Here is a 19,951-nt window from a genome sequence, read left to right on the forward strand (position 1 = left end):
ACATTGTAAATATGGTACTAGAACTGACTGACCCTGTATAGAGTATGCTTACTTACTCTATTCTTCTTATTTCTTGTGTTTTTGTTCTACCTTGTTATTTGTTGTATTACATAATTATTGATAACTGCATTGTTGGGTTTAGAGCTTGCAAGAAAGGCATTTCACTGTACGTGTGCACATGAGATTAAAAAAAGATGAAACTTGGAAAGAGTGCAGTCATTGATCGAGGTTCAGAGGCCTCTTGGCAGAGGCAATAGCAAGTAGCATGCTCACACCCCATCTTCCATAATAATGTAGCGACCCACACAGACAGCTGTGTGTTATGTGTTAGACTATTAGTTGGTTGTGTTGTACCTACCAGTACCCAGTGCTCGCGGGGTCGCTATCTGCCAATCACGGGAATGCCTGGAATGTTCTGATGCCGGGCATCCTGATGGTTGGCAGGGCGGCGTGGCGTGGTGGTGGTGGTGGGGGGGGTTAGCCATTGTTCTCTCCCTTACCTCTGGCCTTCACAAGAGAAGGTCACGGTTGTTTTATAGGGTATCCTTCATTTATTTGGCGTGGGCTACGGTCGAATAGTAGCCTCTGTGAAGTTGGGTTAATAAACCGTAAACTCAATCCTCTGTCTGGACAATTGTTCCCTTATGATCTAGTCAGGTCATTAAAATAACAATAAAGGCAATTGAATCACTGCATGGTAGACATTCTTGTCTACAATAGGACACAGTGTTTATGAATCTGTCCCCAGACACATTTACAGGTGGGGAACAAAATTGAAAACTGTACACTACTGAGCAGAGCTGTAACCTACTGTTCTGGTCATACATATGCATCGATCACAGATTATGGAAACAAGGATATACTGTATATTAGTTTGTTACAGATATATGGTGGAAAGGAAAATGTAAAAATACAAAATAAACTTAGCCAGTATAGTTCAGATCAGCATGATAGTGTGAAAAGGGTCATATCTATCTATATAACTCTCCTTCCGTGGCCTCCAACTGCTCTTAAACGCTAGTAAAACTAAATGCATGCTCTTCAACCAATCGCTGCCCGCACCCGCCCGTCTAGCATCACTACTCTGCACGGTTCTGATTTAGAATATCGTTGTTTGTGCAGCACTGCTTTGCTTTATCTTGGCCAGGTCGCAGTTGTAAATGAGAACTTGTTCTCAACTGGCCTACCTGGTTAAATAAAGGTGAGAAAAAAAATCACATACTCATAAGTACAGCCCCATTGACAGCTAGAGCAAAACATAATGGCCTAGGGGGGATGAAGATGTTAAAAATATTTAGCCTTTCCCTATATGCAGGTGAAGGATTGAAGGGATACGGAGAATGATAAACTATGGATTGGCAAAGCGAGCGAGAGAATTTATAATTGTACCAGGGCGGACCCTATGAAAAAACTACAAATGGAAACATTATGAATGACGTCGTCAAGAAAGGACGGACCCAGGTATCTGAATTTCTTTCTATGTTATTTTGTGATGGAGGAATACATCAAACAAAAGTACAATGAAGAAACTGAATGAATTGTATACAGTTATTCACAGTAGCTGTCAACCGCAACAGTGGATATTGTGTAAGAGGGACATTGAATTGCGTGTGAATTAGAATATTGCATCATCCCTTGTAGGACCCTTTTCTTTTTATTCATTCATCAAAGAAAAACTAAATAATACATATCTATAGTAAAATTCAAGAGGACACATGATAAAACAGCTGATTGTTGATAACTGCAAAATTTTTACTAATGATCATACAATAAGAAACTCTTACTGCGTATAATTCAGTGTTAAATCATTCAGGCAATCTCCACAGCATACTGAAATTCCTTTTATGTTCAAGATGGCGGGTGATGAGTCTGGAATAACGCTGGGTCAGCCTCATCTTTCCAAACAAGATTTAAATTCGCTGGTGAGTGTTTATCTTTTCAACAGTGGTGATAAGGATAGTGATGGTTTGGTTCCCTAAAAGTCATCAGAAAAAAATGTGAATCATGTTGTTGCGGGCACCGGGAAAGTGGCTGTTCTACCGGCACATGCTAACAGTAACCTAACCTAACGTTAGCTTGGTTGTCAGCGTGGAGATTGTCCATTTTCAGCCCCGCCTAATGAGTAAATGCAGTTTCCTCTTTCAAATACAGAAATATTAGCTTTCTAGACCTACAGGTCTATTTGTTGTTTATGTGCATTTGTCTGTTGAATTATAACAGCTGTTCTGTACATCATATTCCCTGACTGCACAGGAAATGTCGCAGCAGCACATCTGAACAACAGCCCATTCATTTGTATGAACGACCTATAATCAACACAAAAAAACTAAGATAAGCGGGAATTCAAATATGTTTAGCTGTAAAATTTGTCGATATTATTGCTGTGGATGTCATCACTGTACCATCTGCACCTGATGGTCACATCAACAGAGTACGTCGTCAAGTAGGCTAAACTCGCAGCCTTTGCCAGGTCCCGTTTACTAATGCAGAATTTATTACCCTTTCAGGTTATAATACAAACGGTCCTCTTGTCTGTTTCACAATGTCTTAGCTCACAAAATTAATCATCCATTCCTTATTTCTCATGGCTACATCTCTCATTGTTATTTAGCCCACTCCAGAGTAAGTACCATGCCTTTAATTAATTGACCTGTGTGTGTTTTCTCAACAGGATGTGTCCATCCTGACCCCTCTCTCCCAAGAGATCATCAGCAGACAGGCCACCATCAACATTGGTGAGTGAACCAGTCCCCTATAGCAGCTAGTGTTGTCATGATACCAGTATTGTGATAGCAGAATTTCCTTGGCAAAAAAAAGTAAACACTAAGCAGACTCCACTCTATGGTCATTTAAATGTTATGTGCCGAATGCAACAGGTCTAGTAGATCTTACCGTGAAATGCTTACTTACAAGCTCTTAACCAACAATGCACTTTTAAGAAAATATTTACAAAATAAACTAAAGTGTAAAAAAATAAGACAATAAAATAAAAATCCAGTGATGTACTGGGCCATACGCACTACCCTCTGTAGCGCCTTACGGTCGGATGCCAAGCAGTGGCATACCAGGTGGGGATGCAACCGGTCAGGATGCTCTCGATGCTGTAGAACTTTTTGAGGATCCGAGAGACTACTGCCAAATATTTTCAGTCTCCTGAGGGGAAATGGGGCATTGTCGTGATACTTTTGTACAGTATCGTGTGCTATAGCTTGGAAAATAAACATGTGACAACAAGGCTGTTTTTTTACCAACTTTAGGATTGTTTTCCTCAAGAAATGAAGTCTGCTTCATGTTTTGTTGTTCTTTGCTTCCTTTCTAGTATTGCGACACTGGCATGGTGACAACACTAATAGCAGCAGTGATATTTTTTATTTCACCAGGTAGGCCAGCTGAGAACAAGTTCTCATTTACAACTGCGACCTGGCGAAGATAAAGCAAAGCAGTGCATCACAAACAGAGTTACACATGGAATAAACAAACATACAGTCAATAACACACTGGAGTGATAGATGTGCAAGTAGAGATGCAAAGGAACAAAAAATAAATAACAGGATGAGGTAGTTTGATGGGCTATTTACATGTGCAATGATCAGTAAGCTGCTCTGACAGTTGATGCTTAAAGTTAGTGAGGGAGATATGTCTCCAGCTTCAGTGATTTGTTTTTGTTTTTTCAATTTTTTTTTTTTCAATTCGTTCCAGTCATTGGCAGCAGAGAACTAGAAGGAAAGGCAGCCAAAGGAGGAGTTGGCTTTGGGCGTGACCAGTGAAATATACCTGCTGGAGCATGTGCTGCTATGGTGACCAGTGAGCTGAGATAAGGAGGGGCTTTACCTAGCAAAGACTTATAGATGACCTGGAGCCATTGGGTTTGACGGCAAATATGAAGCGAGGGCCTTTGGTTACAAAACAGATGGCTCTGTGATAGACTACAACCAATTCTCTGAGTAGTATTGGAGGCTATTTTGTAAATGACATCGCTGAAGTCAAGGATCGGTAGGATAGTCAGTTTTATGAGGGTATGTTTGGCAGCACGAGTGAAGGATGCTTTGTTGCGAAATTTGAAGCCGATACTAGATTTAATTTTGGATTGGATTCGCTGAATGCGAGTCTGGAAGGAGAGTTTACAGTCTAACCAGACACCTAGGTATTTGTAGTTGTCCACATATTCTAAGTCAGAACCATCCAGAGTAGAGCTCGGCCGATTATGATTTTTCAAAACCGATACCGATTATTGGAGGACACCACAAAAAAAACGATACCGATTAATCTGCCTATTTTTTACGTGTGTGTGTGTGTGTGTGTGTGTGTGTGTGTGTGTGTGTGTGTGTGTATACACACATTTTTGTAATAGTGACAATTGCAGCAATACTAAATGAACAATGAACACTTTTATTTTAACTTAATATAATACATATGGGCTTTTGGATGGGTGTTCTTAAGGTGATTCAACAGGTTGGTGGTATTGTTTGATTTAGCCGTTGCTGACCCCATGCTTACATCTTTATCACAAATAAGACACCTTGCTTTCCCTGGTGCCAATTCCATGTAATAGTCCCACACTGGTGCTCTGCTTTTCTCTGTCATCTGTAAAACACACACAGCTCTGAAGTGACAATGATACTGAAGAATCTGCTTAGGAGACAAATACTCTCAACTGTTTGAATAAAAATAGAGTTTAAGTTACCTGTGATGAATGTTGAAAACAAAAACTAATTTCTATATGCAGGAAATCCTATTTTAATAACGGACATGGTAAGAATTGACTACCAAAGTGCGAGTCATAATTCCCATGACACCTTCTAGCAAAATCTGAAAAGCGGTTCCTTCATTCATTTATTCCATAGGATATTTTCAGATTCACTTAAAATAAGGTCTGTGTTTCGTGTAGGCTTACACCAGCTTGCCAATTTTATAACTGTGTAGATATCCATAGGACAAGGTAACTCTGATCGATATTGGCTAAATATAAGCAAACATTTTTTTTGTAGAGTGGATATATGAAAATATGTTGACAAACGTTACCTTATTCTAGTGAGATTTACACGGGTATCAAAATGCTGAGGCGGTTTAAGCACGAAACACAGACCTTATTGGAAGTAGATCAAGATATTCTCTATGGAAGACATGATCTGTAAAATAACAAAGGAACCCCTTTCAAGTTCAGCCGCAAGTTATTACAGGAATTATAACGCGTCGACTATTTCTCTCTCAACCATATACCTTTGACTATTACGAGCCAGCTGCTGCCTACCACCCCTCAGTCAGACTGGTCTATCAAATATCAAATCATAGACTTAACTACAATAAACACAGAAATATGAGTCTTAGGTCAAATCTGGAAACTATCACCTCAAAAATTCCGTTCCGTATTTTATCTAACGGGTGGCATCCATGAGTCTAAATATTCCTGTTACATTGCACAACCTTCAATGTTATGTCATAATTACGTAAAATTCTGGCAAATTAGTTCGCAACGAGCCAGGCTGCCCAAACTGTTGCATATACCCTGACTCTGTGTGCAATGAACGCAAGAGAAGTGACACAATTTCACCTGGACTAGTTAACTGTAAGGTTGCAAGATTGGTTCCCCGAGCTGACAAGGTAAAAATCTGTCGTTCTGCCTCGTTCCTTGGCCATCGTTGAAAATAAGAATGTGTTCTTAACCGACTTGCCTAGTTAAATAAAGATTAAATAAAGGTGTGTACATTTTTTGTTGTTGCAAAATCGACGCCCAAAAATACAGATTTCCGATTGTTATGAAACCTTGAAATCGGCCCTGATTAATCGGTCGACCTCTAGTCTGGAGGTTTGTTAACGGTGTCCAAATAAGGGCCAGACGTATACAGAATGGTAGAGTTGGATCAGATAATCACCAGCAGCAAGAACGACATCATTGATGTATACAGAGAAAAGAGTCGGCCTGAGAATTGAACCCTGTGGCACCCCCATAGACTGCCAGAGCTCCAGACAACAGGCCCTCTGATTTGACACACTGAACTCTATCAGAGAAGTAGTTGGTGAACCAGTTGAGGCAGTCATTTGAGATAAGAATGCGCTGATTGATAGAGTCGAAAGCCCTGGCCAGGTTGATGAATACGGCTGCACAGTATTGTCTTTTATTGATGGCGGTAATGATATCGTTTAGGACCTTGAGCGTGGCTGAGGTGCACCCATGACCAGCTCTGAAACCTGATTGCATAGCGGAGAAGGTACGGTGGGATTCGAAATGGTTGGTGATCTGTTTGTCAACTTGGCTTTCGAAGACTTTAGAAAGGCAGGGTAGGATAGAGATAGGTCTGTAACAGTCTGGGTCTGGAGTCTCCCCCTTTTAAGAGGGGGATGACCGCGGCAGCTTTCCAATCTTTAGGGATCTCAGACGATACGAACGAGAGGTTGAACAGGCAAGTAATTGGGGTTGCAACAATTGTGGTGGATAATTTTAGAAAGAGAGGGTCCAGATTGTCTAGCACAGCTGATTTGTAGGGGTCCAGATTTTGCAGCTCTTTCAGAACATCAGGTGGGTGAAGGAAAAGTGGGGGAGGCTTGAGCAAGTTGCTGTTGGGGGTGCAGAGCTGTTTGCCGGGGTAGCCAGGTGGAAAGCATGGCCAGCTGTAGAAAAAATACTTTTTGAAATTATCGTAGATGTATTGGTGGTGACAGTGTTTCCTAGCCTCAGTGCAGTGGGCAGCTGGGAGGAGTTGCTCTTATTCTCCATGGACTTTACAGTGTCGCAGAACTTTTTTGAGTTTGTTCTACAGGATGCAAATTTCTGTTAGGAAAGCAAAGGCTAGCTTTTTCAAACTGCCTGTGTGTATTGGTTCCTAACTTCACTGAAAAGTTGCATATTGCGGGGGCTGTTCGATGCTAATGCCTTACGCCACAGGATGTTTTTGTCTAACTGGTGTCTTGTCGAACATGAGATCTGGGGACCTCAGCCATATATAGTCTGCCCCTTACCTGATCTCCCAATTTTAGCCTTTGATTAAATGTGCAAATTTGACATTGGGAAAATAAGGATTCAAAGGCTAAATATTGACAATATTATACTGTGAGTGTTGATTCCTAACACCCATCTCTACTGTCTGAGCACCTCCAGTAACACCCTCTGTTCTTTCCTGGCCTGTAGGCACCATTGGTCATGTGGCCCACGGAAAGTCTACGGTGGTCAAGGCCATCTCAGGGGTTCACACTGTCCGCTTCAAGAACGAGCTGGAGAGGAACATCACCATTAAGCTAGGTTACGCTAACGCCAAGGTAAGTAAACAACGCACTGTTTAGGTCCAATACATGAAGGTTGAGTACCCATAACGTAGGAGCACCCGTAACTGTTGGCAACACACGAGGATGGGGTGTGACATGGGTAGAAGGAGTGAATGGAAATGGTACAGTACCAAAAGCATAGATTATGTGGTTCCCCTCCCTGCTCTAGGTGTATAAGCTGGATGACCCCAGCTGTCCCAGGCCAGAGTGCTACAGGTCGTGTGGCTCCAGTACTCCTGATGAGTTCCCTACAGACATCCCTGGAACCAAGGGCAACTTCAAACTGGTCAGACATGTGTCCTTCGTGGACTGTCCCGGTCACGATATTCTGATGGCCACCATGCTGAACGGAGCAGCTGTCATGGACGCTGCCCTCCTGCTCATTGGTAAGACACACTTCTGCTGATCAATACTGTATAATAATCCTACTCCTGACATTACTGATTGAACAATAATCACACTCCCCATCACCTGATCAGCTCTCGGTAACTTAACCCACATCCCTCTCTTCCAGCGGGTAACGAGTCATGTCCCCAGCCCCAGACCTCTGAGCACCTGGCTGCCATAGAGATCATGAAGCTCAAACACATCCTGATCCTCCAGAACAAGATTGATCTGGTCAAGGAGAGCCAGGCCAAGGAGCAGTACGAACAGATTCTAGCCTTCGTACAGGGTCAGTGGCTGGAATAGCTCACTCTTGTAAAGCTTTGTGTGTGTTTGTCTGAGGGAAGTATGTCTGTTTGTTTAACCCCTCTGCCTTCTTAAAAGTGTGTAACCTCTCTCCTCGTGTGTCTGTGTGTAACCTCTCTCCTCGTGTGTCTGTGTGTAACCTCTCTCCTCGTGTGTCTGTGTGTAACCTCTCTCCTCGTGTGTCTGTGTGTAACCTCTCTCCTCGTGTGTCTGTGTGTAACCTCTCTCCTCGTGTGTCTGTGTGTAACCTCTCTCCTCGTGTGTCTGTGTGTAACCTCTCTCCTCGTGTGTCTGTGTGTAACCTCTCTCCTCGTGTGTCTGTGTGTAACCTCTCTCCTCGTGTGTCTGTGTGTAACCTCTCTCCTCGTGTGTCTGTGTAGGTAACCTCTCTCCTCGTGTGTCTGTGTAGGTAACCTCTCTCCTCGTGTGTCTGTGTAGGTAACCTCTCTCCTCGTGTGTCTGTGTAGGTAACCTCTCTCCTCGTGTGTCTGTGTAGGTAACCTCTCTCCTCGTGTGTCTGTGTAGGTAACCTCTCTCCTCGTGTGTGTGTGTAGGTAACCTCTCTCCTCGTGTGTGTGTAGGTAACCTCTCTCCTCGTGTGTGTGTAGGTAACCTCTCTCCTCGTGTGTGTGTAGGTAACCTCTCTCCTCGTGTGTGTGTAGGTAACCTCTCTCCTCGTGTGTGTGTAGGTAACCTCTCTCCTCGTGTGTGTGTAGGTAACCTCTCTCCTCGCGTGTAACCTCTCTCCTCGCGTGTAACCTCTCTCCTCGCGTGTGTGTAACCTCTCTCCTCGCGTGTGTGTAACCTCTCTCCTCGCGTGTGTGTAACCTCTCTCCTCGCGTGTGTGTAACCTCTCTCCTCGCGTGTGTGTAACCTCTCTCCTCGTGTGCCTGTGTGTAACCTCTCTCCTCGTGTGTCTGTGTGTAACCTCTCTCCTCGTGTGTGTAACCTCTCTCCTCGTGTGTGTGTGTGTGTAGGTACTGTGGCAGAGGGGGCACCTATCATTCCTATCTCAGCACAGTTGAAGTACAACATAGAGGTGGTGTGTGAATACATTGTCAAGAAGATCCCTGTCCCCATCAGAGACTTCACCTCAGAACCCAGACTCATCGGTAAGAACAGACACACGTGATGACTTGAACCCAGCGGTCTCTGTTATGCTTATAATAATGTGTTGATGTGGCGTGCGTTTACGTGTTTCAGTGATCCGGTCATTTGACGTCAACAAGCCGGGTTGTGAGGTGGATGACCTGAAAGGAGGTGTGGCTGGAGGCAGTATACTAAAAGGCGTGCTCAAGGTAGGACACCTGCTTCTTCCCTTTGCCTCAAAGCATCATGGGCAAGTGGTTCAATGGTGCAAAGTTCTTATGAAGCTCTCTGCTTTTCATTAACCTCTGCCATTCGTTCATCCTCTCTTTTCTCTCTCCTGTCTCTTCCTCTCTGTTCTCTCCCTCTGTACTTCCCTCCCTCTTTTATATCTGTCTCTCCAGGTGGGACAGGAGTTGGAGGTGCGTCCAGGCATTGTGTCTAAGGACCATGAGGGGAAGCTAATGTGTAAACCCATCTTTTCCAAGATCGTCTCTCTGTTCGCTGAACACAACGACCTGCAATATGCGGCACCCGGGGGACTCATTGGTATGAACCTGTGTGTGTTGTGAGTGTATGGTGGGTCAGGTGTGTGTTTCTAATATGAATATGAGTATAAACACTAAGGTGTGTGTTCTCTTTCCTATCCAGGTGTTGGCACTAAGATTGACCCGACCCTGTGCAGAGCTGACCGTATGGTTGGTCAGGTGCTGGGAGCGGTCGGAGCGCTACCAGAGATCTTCACAGAGCTGGAAATCTCCTACTTCTTGTTGAGGAGGCTTCTGGGAGTCCGCACTGAAGGAGACAAGAAGGCTGCCAAGGTCAGCACTGCACCCTGGTCTTGGTGTTGAACTGGTGTAGATGGAAATGGACTGGATTTTTTTATACTGATTAAAAAATATAAAAAAATTAGAGGAAGCATCTTTAGATTACTGAGACACAGTGCGAGGCGGCGGGCGGGCAGGCAGTGCGAGGCGGCGGGCGGGCAGGCAGTGCGAGGCGGCGGGCGGGCAGGCAGTGCGAGGCGGCGGGCGGGCAGGCAGTGCGAGGCGGCGGGCGGGCAGGCAGTGCGAGGCGGCGGGCGGGCAGGCAGTGCGAGGCGGCGGGCGGGCAGGCAGTGCGAGGCGGCGGGCGGGCAGGCAGTGCGAGGCGGCGGGCGGGCAGGCAGTGCGTCTTTTCTGTTTTTACTCAAGCTGTCTTTCCTGTGTTTGTCTTGTTCCTCCCCTCAGGTCCAGAAGCTGTCTAAGAACGAGGTGTTGATGGTGAACATCGGCAGTCTGTCTACGGGCGGAAGAGTGAGTGCAGTGAAGGCTGATTTGGCCAAGATCGTCCTGACCAACCCTGTCTGCACTGAGGTCGGAGAGAAGATTGCGCTCAGTCGTCGTGTGGAGAAACATTGGCGGTAAGATGGAAGAGGGGTTTTCACTGGATTTTGTGTGTTTGGCTGTTTATCCTTTTGTCTCATTGGTTCTCTTCCCTCTCTGCAGTCTGATTGGCTGGGGCCAGATCAGGAGGGGGGTGACCATCACCCCCACGGTGGACGACGACTGAGGAACTAGACCAGAAGTGTCTTCATGGCAACACCCTCTCAACCAGACGACATGCCCAATGTACTCTTTTTCATACACCAACACCTGTTCAAGTTGAAAAAGAGGAATACCTGCCCCAGGAGGGGGAAGGGAGGAGGCTGCATCGCAATAGTCTAAACTGGCTTCATCACCCTGTCTTCTCTCATCTGCACTGATAAATAAACAACTGGGGCAGGTGGAAGCAGATTACTCATATTAGAAATCTACTGCTTACCTGTCTTTTTTTTCAGATCAGTGCAGACGAAGGAGAATAGACGAGGAGAGGAAGCCACAGTAGAGTATTGAGATATGTCCAGGGAGGGTTAAGGGAAGGTAGCTGGTCAGTGGTTTTAAGATGAGTCTCCCAAAGCAGGACTGTGACTGATTGAACAGGGAGCAACACTCACAATGCTCACAACACTCACAGATAGAAATGTAATGGATAGAGCTGAGATGACACGAGTCCCTATTCATTCCATTTGATGGAAGATCCTGTCTTGCTATATTTCTATCTGACTGTACAGTAAGCGTTGCTCCCTCCTGAATAAGCCCTGCCACAGACGGGAGAGGAACAGAGGCTTCATAGTGCTGTGTGTTCTGCTGTCAACTGCTTTCAGTAGAATCTAATAAAATGGACATTTGGAACAAAAGCCTGTTAGTGTGTGTTTTTTTCATATGCTATAGAATGTGATTGGCCCCTTTTATTATTCAATGTTCTATTTAGGTATGTTTCTGTCCAATCGAAGCAGTCTTGGGGCAAGCATAAAAAGGGTTGTGAAATGGCTTCCATCTTTGAAGCTCCTGTCCTATTGTGGATTAGTCCCAGCTTCTGTAAAGCCTAAATTCAGCTACAGTATAAACACTAACGATTTACCTGTAAACTTCCCCGCTAACTCAATTTAGGGTGAAATTCAGCTCAGTCTGAGCCAATGGAGAGCTTAGATTAACAATTGCTGAGCAGGAGGACAAGACAGTAAGGAGATTTCAATAGTACCTGAAAAAAAGGGTGTGCTGGATGATTTTTGTCCCCACCGCTAGAGAATGCAGGGAGGGAGTATACAATGGGGAGGCCCATGGACTGGAGGGGGCTGTGGATATGATGAGGGAGGCCCATGGACTGGAGGGGGCTGTGGATATGAGGGAGGCCTAGGGACTGGAGGGGGCTGTGGATATGATGAGGGAGGCCTAGGGACTGGAGGGGGCTGTGGATATGATGAGGGAGGCCCATGGACTGGAGGGGGCTGTGGATATGATGAGGGAGGCCCAGGGACTGGAGGGGGCTGTGGATATGAGGGAGGCCTAGGGACTGGAGGGGGCTGTGGATATGATGAGGGAGGCCTAGGGACTGGAGGGGGCTGTGGATATGATGAGGGAGGCCTGGGGGCTGTGGATATGATGAGGGAGGCCTAGGGACTGGAGGGGGCTGTGGATATGATGAGGGAGGCCTAGGGACTGGAGGGGGCTGTGGATATGATGAGGGAGGCCTAGGGACTGGAGGGGGCTGTGGATATGATGAGGGAGGCCCATGGACTGGAGGGGGCTGTGGATATGATGAGGGAGGCCCATGGACTGGAGGGGGCTGTGGATATGATGAGGGAGGCCCATGGACTGGAGGGGGCTGTGGATATGATGAGGGAGGCCTAGGGACTGGAGGGGGCTGTGGATATGATGAGGGAGGCCCATGGACTGGAGGGGGCTGTCGATATGATGAGGGAGGCCTAGGGACTGGAGGGGGCTGTGGATATGATGAGGGAGGCCTAGGGACTGGAGGGGGCTGTGGATATGATGAGGGAGGCCTAGGGACTGGAGGGGGCTGTGGATATGATGAGGGAGGCCTAGGGACTGGAGGGGGCTGTGGATATGATGAGGGAGGCCTAGGGACTGGAGGGGGCTGTGGATATGATGAGGGAGGCCTAGGGACTGGAGGGGCTGTGGATATGATGAGGGAGGCCCATGGACTGGAGGGGGCTGTGGATATGATGAGGGAGGCCTAGGGACTGGAGGGGGCTGTGAATATGATGAGGGAGGCCTAGGGACTGGAGGGGGCTGTGGATATGATGAGGGAGGCCTAGGGACTGGAGGGGGCTGTGGATATGATGAGGGAGGCCTAGGGACTGGAGGGGGCTGTGGATATGATGAGGGAGGCCTAGGGACTGGAGGGGGCTGTGGATATGATGAGGGAGGCCTAGGGACTGGAAGGGGCTGTGAGGATCTCACTAGAGATCCTGAGGAATATGAAGTTCAACAGTCTTGCTGAAAGACTACAAATCGAAAGCCAAACAGGTAATGACTCGCATTATGTTAGTAATTCCATTTATTTCTACTCATTAACATTGTGATACACAGGTGTGACAAAGTGAAATGTTGGTGTTCATATTACCAATATTAAAACTGAAACCTTTTATTTCAGCCATAACAGAGGTGGTAACGAGTGATCAGATAAACAAACCTCAACCTTAGGAGGAAACTGCTTCTGAACCTCTTCCACCGGAGGAGAAAAAGCCTCCCAAACTGACTCTCCCAAAGGAGGAGTGCTCCTGTCCTGTGTCCCATGACATCTTCAGGGATCCTGTCATCCTGCCACGTGGTCACAGCCTCCTGTCTGCAGGAACATTGGAGAGAGAAGGAAAGAATGTCCTGTTAGTAGAAGAAGAGATCCAATAAATCCAACTAGCGATCCAAAAAGTCCTACGGGATTGGAGTAGTTCTGCAGTCTGCACAGTGAGAAACCATTCTGTCTGGGGGATAAACAGCTAGCGTGTGGTGTGTCGGATTTTTTTTTAAACACAAGTTCAGACCAATAGAAGAAGCTGCACAGGACCATAAGCTACAATTGGCTAAATATGTTAAATTTAACACTGAAGTTGTTCATATAGATTAACAAAAATACAGTGGTGTAAAGTACTTGAGCAAAAATACTTTAAAGTACAACTTAAGTCATTCTTTTGGGTCTCTGTACTTTACTATTTACATTTTGGATTACTTTTACTTCACTAGATTCCTGAGTAAAATAATGTACGTTTTTACTCCATACATTTTCCCTGACACCCGAAAGTACTAGTTACATTTGGAATACTTAGCAGGCCAGGAAAATGGTCATTCCTTGTCATCCCTACTGCCTTTGATCTGGCGGACTCACTAAACACAAATGCTTAGTTTGTAAATGATGTAGTGTGCCCCTTGCTATCTGTAAATTATTTTAAAAATATCAAAATAAAAAACAAGAAAATGGTGCTGTCTGATTTGCTGAATATAAAGATTTTGAAATGATTTATACTTTTGATACTTAAGTATATTTTAGCAATTAAATGTATATTTTGATACTTAAGTATATTGAAAACCAAATACTTTTACTCAAGTAATATTTTACTGGGTGACTTTCACTTTTCACATCAAGGATATTGAGTGAAGAGAGAATTCTGTGATCTCTACATACTGTAGATGCCTGGGATTACCTGATAATAACTACCATTCATTTCACTGTCTCCAGAGCACAAGCCCAGCAAACAAAGAGACAGATTAGGGAGGAGTTTGATAATCTTCACCAGTTTCGACGAGATGAAGAGGAGGCCAGGATAAAAATAATAATAATCAGGAAGCCAGTGTAGAGAGGCTAGCACTGAAGTAATCAAATCAAAATCAAATCAAATTTATTTATATAGCCCTTCGTACATCAGCTGATATCTCAAAGTGCTGTACAGAAACCCAGCCTAAAACCCCAAACAGCAAACAATGCAGGTGTAAAAGCACGGTGGCTAGGAAAAACTCCCTAGAAAGGCCAAAACCTAGGAAGAAACCTAGAGAGGAACCGGGCTATGTGGGGTGGCCAGTCCTCTTCTGGCTGTGCCGGGTAGAGATTATAACAGAACATGACCAAGATGTTCAAATGTTCATAAATGACCAGCATGGTCAAATAATAATAAGGCAGAACAGTTGAAACTGGAGCAGCAGCACAGTCAGATGGACTGGGGACAGCAAGGAGCCATCATGTCAGGTAGTCCTGGGGCACGGTCCTAGGGCTCAGGTCCTCCGAGAGAGAGAAAGAAAGAGAGAATTAGAGAGAGCATATGTGGGGTGGCCAGTCCTCTTCTGGCTGTGCCAGGTGGAGATTATAACAGAACGTGGCCAAGATGTTCAAATGTTCATAAATGACCAGCATGGTTGAATAATAGTAAGGCAGAACAGTTGAAACTGGAGCAGGAGCATGGCCAGGTGGACTGGGGACAGCAAGGAGTCCTCATGTCAGGTAGTCCTGGGACATGGTCCTAGGGCCCAGGCCAGTTGAAACTGGAGCAGCAGCATGGCCAGGTGGACTGGGGACAGCAAGGAGTCATCATGTCAGGTAGTCCTGGGGCATGGTTCTAGGGCTCAGGTCCTCCGAGAGAGAGAAAGAAAGAGAGAAGGAGAGAATTAGAGAACGCACACTTAGATTTACACAGGACACCGAATAGGACAGGAGAAGTACTCCAGATAAACAAACTGACCCTAGCCCCCCGACACATAAACTACTGCAGCATAAATACTGGAGGCTGAGACAGGAGGGGTCAGGAGACACTGTGGCCCCATCCGAGGACAAGTAATATGTTCTAATTTTGGGGTTCTAGTCATGATTCCAGCAACTGTATTTAGCACTAGCTGAAATGCATTTAGTGCTTTATCCAGGTAGACGGAGAGTAGAGCATTGCAGTAGTCTAATCTCGAAGTGAGAAAAGCATAGATTAGTTTTTCTGCAACATTTTTAGACAAAAAGGTTCAGATTTTTTGCAATGTTATGACAATGGAATAAAGGTGTTCTTGAAATATTTTTTACATTAGTCAAAAGAGAGATCAGGCTAGGCTTCAGAGTAACACCGAGGTCCTTCATTGTTTTATTTGAGTCGACTGTAAAACCTTTGAGATACATTTTCAGATCAAACAGAAGATCTCTTTGTTTCTTGGGACCTAGAACTAGCATCTCTGTTTTGTCTGAGTTTAAAAGTACAACATTTGCCACCATCCACTTCCTTATGTCAGAAACACAGCCTTTCAGGGTAGGCAATTCTGGGACTTCATCATGTTTACTCTAAATGTATAGCTGTGTGTCATCTGCATAGCCATCGCTAAGACATAGCATATATACTGAACACAAAAGTGGTCCTAAAACGGAACCTTGAGGAACACAAACTTACCATTGATTTTTCAGAGGACAACCATCCACAGAGACGAACTGATATCTTTCCGACAGATAAGAACTAGCAAGAACTTGTCCGCATAGACAAATTCGGGTTTCCAACCTCTCCAAAAGAATGTGGTGATCGATGGTGTCAAAACCAGGTCTCGGAGCACAAGGAGAGACACAGAGCCTTGGTCTGACGCCATTAAAAGGTACTTTACCACCTTCATCAGTGTGGTCTCAGTACTATGATTGGGTCTAAAGCCAGACTGGAGTGTTTTGGATACATTATTTGTCTTCAGGAAGGCAGTAAGTTGCTGAGCAACAGCTTTTCCCAAACATTATCTGACACTGATAACTACACACATTCACACACACTTTCACTGAGAGAGTATTTCCATTTATTGGTAATGGTTGTAGTCTCCATCCTCCTTACCAATGTAGGCCTCTGTGCAAAAGTACAGCACCGTTTGTCTCTGGAACCACATTCAAATTGATATATCAATTCTCCTGGTCACAAGTATAGATTCTGGCCTTTTAATGCAGAGATAGATTTTTGAATGTACCTTTATTGTACATTAGAAAGTTCAGGACCATGTGTGATGCATTGAATGAAAATTACATGTTTAATGTATGGCACAAAAAAAACTAAAACAAGAAAAAAAAGATACATTTGGTCAATAAGACCAATAAAAAATTGAAATATTTACCTAAAGTAAATATGTGGCCTTTATGTACAAATGTAGGCTACATAAATGTATCACAGGTTACCTTTGAGTAGTCTAATTGCCTGGTCTTTGAGTAGTCTAATTGCCTGGTCTTTGAGTAGTCTAATTGCCTGGTCTTTGAGTAGTCTAATTGCCTGGTCTTTGAGTAGTCTAATTGCCTGGTCTTTGAGTAGTCTAATTGCCTGGTCTTTGAGTAGTCTAATTGCCTGGTCTTTGAGTAGTCTAATTGCCTGGTCTTTGAGTAGTCTAATTGCCTGGTCTTTGAGTAGTCTAATTGCCTGGTCTTTGAGTAGTCTAATTGCCTGGTCTTTGAGTAGTCTAATTGCCTGGTCTTTGAGTAGTCTAATTGCCTGGTCTTTGAGTAGTCTAATTGCCTGGTCTTTGAGTAGTCTAATTGCCTGGTCTTTGAGTAGTCTAATTGCCTGGTCTTTGAGTAGTCTAATTGCCTGGTCTTTGAGTAATACGTCATATAATAATAATAACGTTGTAATATGAATGTTAATAAAATATTCATTGATCAATCCAAACATCTCAGCCTTATTCAACCCTCTCTGTTTGACCTTTTGACCTAGATGAGAGAATATATTTGAGTATTGCCTTTATTATGTTGCTAGCTGTCTTATTTAATAAAGCAGTTCCATAGTACACTTCCAGGATGGATGGCACACTGAGCGAATATCCGAAGAAGTCGCACCTAGATGCTAATCTAAGGTCAGTTTGGAGATTTTTTGAGACAATGGTTAAAGGCAGCGTTTGGTGAGAGCAAGCTGATCCTAGATCTGAACAGGACAGCCAGCCTCTATGCTACTTAAAACTGAGATAGGCTACACCTGCCACAGACGCTGTTCCGCGGTTAGGTGAGTACATGGATAAACTGGGTTTCAAAAGAAGGTTATGTATTGTAAACTTTAAATGCCAAAGAAAGTTCTGTTTGTCACGATAAAAGACACAAGACGCCAGCAACTTATGTTTCTTTGGGGAAGCGCCACTGCGTTTTAAAGATTTCACTGTTAAATTCGGCACACAGATTGATAAAGAATTGTTGCTCCTCTTCTAGTCAGAAAGTGTATTTGATAATGGTATCTGTGTGTATGATCTGTGCTGTCTGTGTACCCGTCTTACTACAGGCAGCTGCTGAGCTGCACTAAAGGACCTCAGGTATGGTGTTTTTACTCTACTGATCCAGGGTCAGATATTGATCTCCTAGCCTACTGATGATATCCTACTGATCCAGGTTCAGATATTGATCTCCTAGCCTACTGATGTTATCCTACTGATCCAGGGTCAGATATTGATCTCCTAGCCTACTGATGATATCCTACTGATCCAGGGTCAGATATTGATCTCATAGCCTACTGATGATATCCTACTGATCCAGGGTCAGATATAGATCTCTTAGCCTACTGATGATGTCCTACTGATGGTTAAGTTATAATAATATTTTTGAACGAGATTAGAACATCTGAATAATCAGTGGTTACATCACTCCTCAAATCAAATCAAATCAAATCAAATCTTATTTGTCACATACACATGGTTAGCAGATGTTAATGCGAGTGTAGCGAAATGCTTGTGCTTCTCCTGGACTCAATTGCTCGCTTGACTGGATAGTATGTGTGCTAGAGGCCGGCTGGAACAAAATCCTGCACACCCTGTAGCTCTCCAGGGCTTGGGTGGGGGGAGGAGGGTAAGGGACAGGGGTAAGTTTGATTTTAAACATAGCCCTAATCTTAACCTTAAACACACTGCAAACCTTATGCCTAACCCGAAGCTTAAATTAAGACCAAAAAGCATATTTTTGTAGCCAATTTTGATTTTGTGGATATAGAAGCTAGTGGAAACCGTCAATGTGGGATTGATAAAATGACTGCTCATGTCTGTTTGTGATTGGCCAGATGTCCAGAGGGGGCGGGCTGGTTCACCATCATGAACCAGATCCGCAGGAAACGCACAACCTCTGACAGGAAGTCAACGTCCGTCCGCAAAGAGAACAGGATGAGAGAATAAGAGCAGGTGAGAAGAGGACAGGATGAGAGAATAAGAGCAGGTAGAGGGGGACAGGGTGAGAGAATAAGAGCAGGTGATGAAGAGGACAGGATGAGAGAATAAGAGCAGGTGAGAAGAGGACAGGATGAGAGAATAAGAGCAGGTGAGAAGAGGACAGGATGAGAGAATAAGAGGAGGTGAGAAGAGGACAGGATGAGAGAATAAGAGCAGCTGAGAAGGGGACAGGATGAGAGAATAAGAGCAGGTGAGAAGAGGACAGAATGAGAGAATAAGAGCAGGTGAGAAAAGGACAGGATGAGAGAATAAGAGCAGGTGAGAATAAGAGCAGGTGAGAAGAGGACAGGATGAGAGAATAAGAGCAGGTGAGAAGAGGACAGGATGAGAGAATAAGAGCAGGTAGAGGGGGACAGGATGAGAGAATAAGAGCAGGTGAGAAGAGGACAGGATGAGAGAATAAGAGCAGGTAGAGGGGGACAGGATGAGAGAATAAGAGCAGGTGAGAAGAGGACAGGATGAGAGAATAAGAGCAGGTGAGAAGAGGACAGGATGAGAGAATAAGAGCAGGTGAGAAGAGGACAGGATGAGAGAATAAGAGCAGGTAGAGGGGGACAGGATGAGAGAATAAGAGCAGGTGAGAAGAGGACAGGATGAGAGAATAACAGCAGGTAGAGGGGGACAGGATGAGAGAATAAGAGCAGGTAGAGGGGGACAGGATGAGAGAATAAGAGCAGGTGAGAAGAGGACAGGATGAGAGAATAACAGCAGGTGAGAAGAGGACAGGATGAGAGAATAAGAGCAGGTGATAAGAGGACAGGAAGAGAGAATAAGAGCAGGTGAGAATAAGAGCAGGTGATGAAGAGGACAGGATGAGAGAATAAGAGCAGGTGAGAAGAGGACAGGATGAGAGAATAAGAGCAGGTGAGAAGAGGACAGGATGAGAGAATAAGAGCAGGTAGAGGGGGACAGGATGAGAGAATAACAGCAGGTGAGAAGAGAACTGGATGAGAGAATAAGAGCAGGTGAGAAGAGGACAGGATGAGAGAATAAGAGCAGGTGATAAGAGGACAGGAAGAGAGAATAAGAGCAGGTGAGAATAAGAGCAGGTGATGAAGAGGACAGGATGAGAGAATAAGAGCAGGTGAGAAGAGGACAGGATGAGAGAATAAGAGCAGGTGAGAAGAGGACAGGATGAGAGAATAAGAGCAGGTGAGAAGAGGACAGGAAGAGAGAATAAGAGCAGGTGAGAATAAGAGCAGGTGATGAAGAGGACAGGATGAGAGAATAAGAGCAGGTGAGAAGAGGACAGGATGAGAGAATAAGAGCAGGTGAGAAGAGGACAGGATGAGAGAATAAGAGCAGGTGAGAAGAGGACAGGAAGAGAGAATAAGAGCAGGTGAGAAGAGTGTGAGTACCTTGATAAGCAGAATGGGTACTTAATAGTCAAAACCATTTCACTGGAG

General features: G+C 44.7%; 1 protein-coding gene across 1 annotated transcript; it reads left to right on the forward strand.

The window, feature by feature from the left end:
- The first annotated feature begins 1,828 nt into the window (after window positions 1-1,828).
- On the forward strand, window positions 1,829-11,254 carry LOC124039527 (eukaryotic translation initiation factor 2 subunit 3-like). The gene is made up of 11 exons (XM_046355598.1): window positions 1,829-1,922; window positions 2,672-2,735; window positions 7,127-7,254; window positions 7,430-7,646; window positions 7,775-7,933; window positions 8,928-9,062; window positions 9,154-9,248; window positions 9,441-9,585; window positions 9,688-9,857; window positions 10,266-10,438; window positions 10,524-11,254. Exons 1-11 carry the CDS (start codon window positions 1,845-1,847, stop codon window positions 10,585-10,587), a joined length of 1,428 nt encoding a protein of 475 aa, XP_046211554.1. The 5' UTR covers window positions 1,829-1,844; the 3' UTR covers window positions 10,588-11,254.
- Window positions 11,255-19,951: the final 8,697 nt, after the last annotated feature.

Source organism: Oncorhynchus gorbuscha, linkage group LG07 (genome assembly GCF_021184085.1).
Source record: "Oncorhynchus gorbuscha isolate QuinsamMale2020 ecotype Even-year linkage group LG07, OgorEven_v1.0, whole genome shotgun sequence".
Classification (NCBI taxonomy): domain Eukaryota; kingdom Metazoa; phylum Chordata; class Actinopteri; order Salmoniformes; family Salmonidae; genus Oncorhynchus; species Oncorhynchus gorbuscha.

What these genes read in the sequence shown, in the direction of transcription:
- LOC124039527 (XM_046355598.1), top strand. Translation starts at nt 1,845, where the DNA reads ATGTTCAAGATGGCGGGTGATGAGTCTGGAATAACGCTGGGTCAGCCT. An exon ending in CGCTGCCCTCCTGCTCATTG is followed by an intron (nt 7,647 to 7,774) that starts GTAAGACACACT and finishes CCTCTCTTCCAG; the next exon opens with CGGGTAACGAGTCATGTCCC. An exon ending in CGTGTGGAGAAACATTGGCG is followed by an intron (nt 10,439 to 10,523) that starts GTAAGATGGAAG and finishes CCCTCTCTGCAG; the next exon opens with TCTGATTGGCTGGGGCCAGA.